This window comes from Cyprinodon variegatus, unplaced genomic scaffold (genome assembly GCF_000732505.1).
Source record: "Cyprinodon variegatus isolate N-32 unplaced genomic scaffold, C_variegatus-1.0 Scaffold401, whole genome shotgun sequence".
Lineage (NCBI taxonomy): Eukaryota > Metazoa > Chordata > Actinopteri > Cyprinodontiformes > Cyprinodontidae > Cyprinodon > Cyprinodon variegatus.
Window position 1 is genome coordinate 531,245 of NW_015150854.1, and position 8,078 is coordinate 539,322.

At 36.1% G+C, this 8,078-nt stretch overlaps 2 protein-coding genes across 2 annotated transcripts in view; one reads left to right on the top strand and one right to left on the bottom strand.

Annotated features, from left to right (window-relative positions):
* Window positions 1–238: 238 nt before the first annotated feature.
* On the bottom strand, window positions 239–5,335 carry commd6 (COMM domain containing 6). The gene is made up of 7 exons (XM_015387674.1): window positions 5,168–5,335; window positions 3,199–3,257; window positions 2,796–2,861; window positions 2,630–2,706; window positions 2,333–2,501; window positions 867–1,019; window positions 239–773 (listed from the first exon to the last, which is right to left on the bottom strand). The coding sequence occupies exons 1-7, from the start codon at window positions 5,190–5,192 to the stop codon at window positions 723–725; spliced, it is 600 nt and encodes a 199-aa protein (XP_015243160.1). The 5' UTR covers window positions 5,193–5,335; the 3' UTR covers window positions 239–722.
* Window positions 5,336–6,901: 1,566 nt separating this feature from the next.
* Window positions 6,902–8,078, top strand: part of uchl3 (ubiquitin C-terminal hydrolase L3) — a 6,990-nt gene continuing 5,813 nt past the window's right edge. Inside the window, exons 1-4 of the mRNA XM_015387668.1 lie at window positions 6,902–7,030; window positions 7,222–7,233; window positions 7,663–7,791; window positions 7,941–8,078. Of these exons, the coding sequence (XP_015243154.1) occupies window positions 6,989–7,030; window positions 7,222–7,233; window positions 7,663–7,791; window positions 7,941–8,078 (321 nt within the window). The 5' untranslated portion in view covers window positions 6,902–6,988. The remainder of the gene's footprint in view (window positions 7,031–7,221; window positions 7,234–7,662; window positions 7,792–7,940) is intronic.

Genomic DNA, 8,078 nt, shown 5'->3' on the forward strand with positions numbered 1-8,078 from the left:
ACCCCATTGTCCTTTTCTGTCTTTCTGAGCTTTAACCATAACATTTTCAAAATGTTCTTTAAATCTGGAGCTCACAAACATGAAGCCAAATTAAAAAGGCAATAAACAGATGGGAAGGTGACACCTACTGCCAATATCTGATATCTAAACCAAATCAAATGAACTTAGATGATATCCACTTTTTCAATAGACAAAGAAAAATGCAGTAAATAAATGTATTTAAAGACACAAAAAAAAATTTGCAAATGCAGTTTTTATTATTTGTAAAGTGTATAACAAGAGGTTATGTACAGTGTTTTCATAAAGGCATCAAAAGGAATGCTTGCACTGAGAAAGACAACCACATGACAATCCTTTAACTTAAAAAAAAAACATCCATGCCTGGAGTGCACAAATAAAAAGCATTGCAGTTTGTGATAAATCAGTCACATTAGGAAAACCTGACAGCTGTGGCAAAATTCAAGGTTCTGCACTTAAAGTATTACAACAAACTAAACAACCCTAAAAGCTGCCTATTTCAACCGGTCTTGTCTGGAAGTGCTGCAGGTACATCATGTAAGAGCTTATACAACCTGTAGAGAGCCAAGCTGAGAGCTGACATTTCCAGCAAGTCACATCGACATTTTAAGACTCCAGGTAGAGAAAGAAAAGACATATCAAGCTGTTCTTTTGTTCAGTCTTATATAAACTGCTTCTAACTGCCCACTTAGGCGTTCTCGCCATCATACAGTCTCCATAATCACTGCCATCTCCTTGAATTGCTTGTGAAAATTCTTGAGGAAAAAGCAAAAAAAAAAAAAAAAGATTAAAAGAATGTAATATTATTTCATTTGAGTGAATATGGAACAAAATTACTGTCAGCTTACCTGGAACTGTGGAATAGTCATCTCAAAAGCCCTCTGTTGGATCTGTCCAGAAGGCTCTGCAATCTTCAGTAACAGCGACACGTAAGGCGAGTTAAGAGAGCGACATGTGTCCGAACTCACTGCCATCCCCAGCTTCCACTGCACGTCCACAAGCTACAGGATACACACCAGGTTAATGGGTTATCTGATTATCAGAACCTCTTTGAAGGAGTATTACCCCTTAGATAAAAGTGTTCCATAAATCGCCAAATTAAAGACTACAACCATTGAAATATTTCATTAGATTTTTTTTGAAAGACCAACACAAAGCAGAAAAGATTTATCTGTGGAAGGAAAGCGATGCCTGGACCTACAGACACAATCAGTTAGAGTTAAATAAAAATCCAGGTCAATCAACCGTTCAGAAGTCACCTGAATAACGCCCTGTGTGTGATCGCAGTATGAATCTACTTCTGCAAAGGCAACAAAGGTCTGTTTGAGAATATTAGTGAACAACAGCATTATGAAGACCAAGGTATTCATAGCACAGCAGAGCTCATGGAGAAAGATGTAGAAAAGTTTAGAGGGTTTATTCAAAAAATAAATAAATAAAACAGTATCCAAAGCTTTAAACCCATCAGTAACGCTCTGCCAGTCACTTGAAAATGGAAGTCATGGCAAAACTGCAAGCCTACCGAGACATGTCAACCATGACACCTTAACAGACCAGCTGGGTTAAGCATTAATAAAGCGTTAATCAGAGAAGGAGCAAATCAACAGAACCAGTAGAGGAGTTGTAAAGATCATCACTCAGGTGGGAGAATTTGTAGATATTGCAACTGTTATTTGCACATACACACATCTGGACATTATGTAAAAATAGCAAGAAAAAGACTGCAGAAAAAAAGAGTTTATATGTATGAAGGAAACTAACACTGTGCATTGCACCTGCATAATGTGTAGTGTGGTGGTGGCAGCATCATGCTGTGGGAAATGTATCGTGTTAATGGGGACTAGGGGTAGCTGCTGTGAGGTGATGGGAAGATAGATGGCGATAAAATCAATTCTGAAAGTATATCTGTTAAGACTGAAGCTTTTAGCAGGATGAAGGTAAACATAAAGAAGTACTCTCTTCTAATCAGACTGAGCTTGTGCTGTTTTATAAAGAATGGCCAAAAACATCAGTCTTTAGTTAAGCAGAGTAGTTTAAGACCAACTCCAAAGGTCTGAAAGCTTCAACTGCTCCTAAAAGCGAGTTTACAAAGTGCAAACACAGACATAAGCTTTATTTGTTAAAAAAACAAAAACAACAACATGTTATTTTGGTTGTATTTTGCATTAACACGCTAATTAATGTTCAAATTTGACATAAAAGCCAGAAAAGAAACCTTGAGGTTTGTGGTTGGAAGAAAAAAATATGTGAAACAAATGTTCTACAGCTTTGAGGCCTTTTGAAAAAGACTCTTTAGCTGGAAATGATGGCTTACCTGACCAATGCTGAGCACAGATTGTGCTTCTTGCTGAGCATGTACGGCGGCACCATGTTCACTCCACAGTGTTTGCAAGACCTGAAGAGAGGTTTTAGACCATTTGCTGCAGCTTTCCTCGAGTTTTGACACAAAGTCATCTGCAGAGAGGTTGTTCTTTCCAGCTGACCTAGAAAAAAAGATGTTGTTTCATCTGATATGATGATGCATTGCATGATAGGACAATTTCACTTTCTAAATAACATCATAAAATTAACTGCAAGTGTTTAGTCAGAATAAAAACAGGAATACTACTACCGGAATGTCAAGAGAAGAAATCTGATAATGCTCTGAACAGCTTCATGATGAAGACTCACTCCAGCCCTCTGAAATCTCTGTCCAGATGATAAACATAAAATGAAATTAAAAAAATTATTAGGAAAGGGGAGCTAAGGAAGAGAGGTTAGAAAAAAAATGGACTCACATGAGAAATTTCAGCAGAATCTACCCCACTGGTTTGCCCTTGAAGATAAGCCAGAATGTGCTGAGACTGTGAAGATTAAAGACAAGTTATCAGAGGAGCAGTTAAACCTCAAACGTTCCAAAGCCACATCCTGACTAAATGCTGCAGAGAGTAGCTGATCTAAGAAAAAATTTATCAACATGTCTCAAGCCTGTTGATATCTAACCGTTATCAAGGCAAACCAGCGCATGATGCAGCAAATCTTCCAGACGTTTTTAGAGAGTCACTTTTAATTTCTGCTTTTGGAAGCAATGTGTTTGCTAATGGATGTTAATTATATGTGGAAGAAATGAAAGCAGGCATGCTTTATCATTTCCCACACTGAAATGCAAAACTTTTTACGATGGTCCTTAATGTTACTCACTGTTTCGGTTAAGAGATCCGGAGGCAGCCTGCAGATTTTGTCTGCAACATTCTTGATGCCTTTAAAAAAAAAAAAAAAAAAAATGCCTTTAAAAAAAAAAAAAAAAAAAGAGAAAAACAGTGTTCAAAGCAAGTCCCACCCACTTTCTGGACTGAGTTAAAAGAAAAAAAAAAAAATCCATGTAACTGCAAGACTGCTTAAATTACTAGAGAATGACCCATACATCAACTGGCCAATATTTTAGGTCAATATTTGTCATTTTTCCAGCATCTGTTTCGGCTGATATGTGCATGCATTGGCCGATTCATTGGTGCATTCAGCAACCATGCCTTGAGGTTACGTGAAGGGCATGCATTGCCACTTCCTTCCATTAGCTATCAATTGTTACTTTTTGTTTGATTAGTTTGATTGTTGTATAAATTGAGATTAATATTTGCTATCATTCTGTCATTTCTATCTTGTATTCAGAGGAGAAAAAAAATACCATATTTTTCTCTAAGAATCGACCCAGTATCGCTGTTAAAAACCAGCATTCTCTGTATCCCTAACCCCAACTATGACGGACCTGTGCTCCAATTTAAAACTGCAACCGCTGTTTCTACAATCAATCTACGTTCTTTTGAGAAAACAGGAATAAATTGTGTGGCTGCACGGTGGTGCAGTTTGTAGCACTATTGCCTTATAGCAAGAGGGTCCTGGTTTTGATTTGAAACCCTTGGGTCATCTGTCTGCATGAGGTTTGCAGGTGCGTGGGTAGAAAGGTACAGGGGGCTGAATAATATGGCCAAAACAACTCGGCAGGGTTAATTTTGGTTGATAGGATATAGTTTCAATAATAAATCTCACAAAATCATACTTAATAAATTAGAATACATGTAAGTTAATGTGTCCATTTAGAATTCAAACATTTTTGTAACACATTTCAGAAAGGGAAATTTATGTATATCAATGACACATTTATTAAAATGTTTATTTGGTTCAAGCGATTTTAGAAGATTATTGCTAACAGATAACGAAAACCCCAAAGTCAGTGTTTCATGATCTAAGATTACACAAGATCAACATAGAGGCCATATCCCACAGAAATATCTGGCCTCTAAAAAGATGCATAGTTAATGTATATAATAAAGGAGTTATTATTATGTGTGATAAAAATATAGATTTTTTTTTTACAATATCATAATATTTAGAGATGTACCTGTGTAAATATATATTTGTCTTGATTTTCTTTTTGTCTGGTAAAGTGCTTTAAGATGACATTTGTTGTAGATAAAAAACATTCAGAGACAGAACGTGGTCTTTTTTCAGTACAATATGACAGATCATGTACGAGCTCCTTCAGCAATGGACTGCTGCACCCTAAATGCACCAGGGAGCGTAATCACAGATCCTTCCTTCCAGCAGCTGGAAGACTTTATAACCACCACTGTTCCCAACAACCTCAATAAGTTGTTACATGCATGCTGATTTTGCACAGTTTCTATCTTAGTCAGTTGATTAACATGCTGCTGTCATTTTGCACATGTCTGATGTTGCTGCTGTTTTCAAATGTCCATTACTGTAAAAATGTCCATAGCTGGATATTGGTTATGTATTCTCCAGGTGCACAGCTTTATATTGTTAAACACTTTACAGTACAGTATTTTTTTAACTCTTCACTATTATGTTATTCTTATAAAATTTTCTAAGGTCCACATTCGTGTGACAATTTTTTTTCTATAATCTTTATGCTGCTGTAAACACCAGAATGTCCCCATTGTGGGACAATAAAGGGATTTTCTATTCTATTCTATGACCCGTAGCTGGAATCAATAGAAAAAGAAAATATCCGAGTGATCAAATAAATCGAGTTTTGCTCTTTAATGCTGAAAGCTTGTTGAAATAATGTAAAGGGAGATCTTTATTTCACAGGTTTATCTTGTTTCTGTCTTCAGACATTCTGATCTGGTCCGATCCGTTAAAAACTCACCGTAGGATTCCTCTGAAGATGGCATCTTCGTTAACAGGCAAATGGACGATTTTGCTTCTATGATTTATTCTTAATAACTCTTTTTATTTTACCTAGTTATTTTTATCTGTAACTTTTAACAAAGCGTCATTCTTCTGTGTACAACTGCTTCCTTAGTTTTCTTCTTCTTTCTTGGTTTGTGGCACTCTGGGCACATTTGGTGCACTGCTGCCCCCTTCAGGTCATAGAAAATAAAACACTTATCTAAACTAGTAGTTTTTCCGGGTGTATATCATATTAAACAAAAATAAATAAATAATTCACAAACACAGATTTCTAAAACAAGCACCATGTTTTTAGACATGTTTTATTCAGAATTCATGTTTTATCTGAAATCTCGTTAAAATATTAAAAAAATATGAAGACCTGTGTAAAATGTTGATAGAACTTCCCACTAATGGACATGAATTCTGGAGCATACAGCCCCCCCATTTTTGAGCATTTCCCCCCTTTATTTTCTTTAAATGGTGTTGACTTGATATTCTTCTTCTCTCTATTCTACTTCTGAATTGCTGTTAAGTGCCATATTTATTTGTACATACATTGGCATAGTATAAATTATATATATCCAACAAAATTAAAAGCTACATAGCACCAGCTGCTGTGCAGGATGCTCTGTAATTTCAATTAGAGTGGCTTTTTTTATCAAAAAAAATTCGTCACTTCAGAATGTATTACATTTTTACTCTCTTTAAACTTAGTATTAGAATTTGTTACACAAGGCGAAACTTTCTATTTGCGGTGTCTTTTTAATTCTGATTATTAGAGCTTAAATTGTATGATAATTCACATTTTTGTCAATTAGGAAATTTAAAAAATGCCAATATTATCTTAACATTCACACAATCTTAGGTGGGCCCGGCTGCCCAGACAGCACCAGGACCATCAAAAAAAGTGCAGACCAAAAAAGTAAAAAAAAACATATTCGTTCAAATAAGCTGGTAGAGTTTAGAGCTGGTAGAGCTGGTACAAGCACTCTAGAAAGATAAGTGGAAGGAAAATGTGATAGCAGCCAAATAAAGGACAGATTTTTGCAAGAAAAAGCGTGAAAAGATCAGGAATTTAAAAAAAAATGACATAATCCGGGTTTAACCTCTTGTAAAAAAAAATGTTTTGTTCTATAGAACTACGCCTAAAATAAAAGATAATTAGAAGACAACAACAGTATTTTTGGTTTGTAGTTGCCACTTTCAATATGGCGGCAATATTGACGTACAATGCCAGTGCGCTCATATTTAGCGCTCTCGTGTGGTGGGAAATGAGTTCCAGCTACACACAAAATGCTTCCCAATCCACTATATAACTTTGTTTTTTTGTTTGTTTTTTTCCAGATAAGTAAAAAATAAATAAATAAATAAATAAATAAAAAATAAAAAAGGCGACCAATATATCACAAAACAAATAGTTAATAATTAAGTTATTAATCTATGACGACGGAAAATATGAGCAACGCCCAATATTTTGGAACGATCCATTGTAAAACTCATAAAGGGGTGTTACGAAAAACAACTCGTTATTTTTCTAAAAATGGAAGCAATGGAGGTATATTAAAATGCAAAATATTAAATAAAAATATTAAAAATCATGAAAATTACCTTTAAATACATAGACCGCCGCGATGTATGGGTTTCTAGAAAGTTTTTAGGAATTATTCACTCCCCTGTGTCGCCACCAGGTCAACGTCTACTGATTGGACACACGGAAGCGAATCCCAGCTGTCAAACAGATCGTAGTAAATCAGACCTAACGCCGTTAGCAGCAACATATCAAACGACACATAACATGGACTCTCCACGCTGGTTGCCCCTGGAGTCTAATCCAGAAGTTTGTACCATTTCCCTTTTTTTAAAATAATCTACAAGCTTTTATTCGGTCCATTCATTCTGAAGCATGTGAGAACTAGCTACTGTGGTGGCTAGCTACAAGAACAAAAGCTGAACTCTGTGTGGGAGCTTTGCTAATAAGCAACGTTTCATTAATTTCCTCTTTTTCTCTCTTTGTTTGTTTTATTTCAGGTCATGACCAAGGTAGGTGCATTTGTTTTAGGTACATTTACCCGTAGTTGTGAGACTAAATAGTTGTAAGTAGTGTTAAAATGTGCAAGGCCCACGTTGTAGTGATGTTACACTCACAGCAATGTCGTAAAACAATAAAAGATTATAGTTGCACGTTAAAGACGCTGATCACAGGTTAATGGGAATTTAAAAGAGGAGAAATGGTGCACAGTCCTGGGGAAAAGCTGTTTAAATTAATTTAGTTGTTTTATTATTATTATTTTTCCTCTATAGTCGACACCTAGATCAGTATTTACATTTAAAGTTATTCTGACAACAGTAAGTGATCAGTCAGATAGTTGGTTTGATTTTTGTTGGAGCTAGGCTAGGGTTTTTTGCTTTCAGCCAGATTATGTCAGCATATCTTATATTGCATGCCCAGTTTACTCTGTGTATTTGTAGTTTGTCAGCTGTTTGGGTATGAAGCCATCATGGCAGTTCGGGGATGTCTACGGGTTGGATCCTGAGCTTCTCAGCATGGTACCAAGACCTGTGTGTGCAGTGCTTCTCCTCTTCCCTGTAACAGAGAAGGTATGTAGTATATGTTACCACTCAGCAAACACACAGAATTTATTAGCACTCTTTGACTTTCAGGTGTTTGTTTTATGTGGTCTAAAAACACACCATCCTGGCTGAAGTATAAATGTCTGTTTCTTTTTTTTTCTGCTGCTTTCATTCAGTATGAGGCGTATAAGCAAGAAGAGGAGGAGAGGCTGAAAGGCCAAGGGCACAAAGTATCCCCTGATGTCTACTTTATTAAGCAAACTATTGGGAACGCCTGTGGGACGATCGGATTAATTCATGCAGTTGCAAACAAC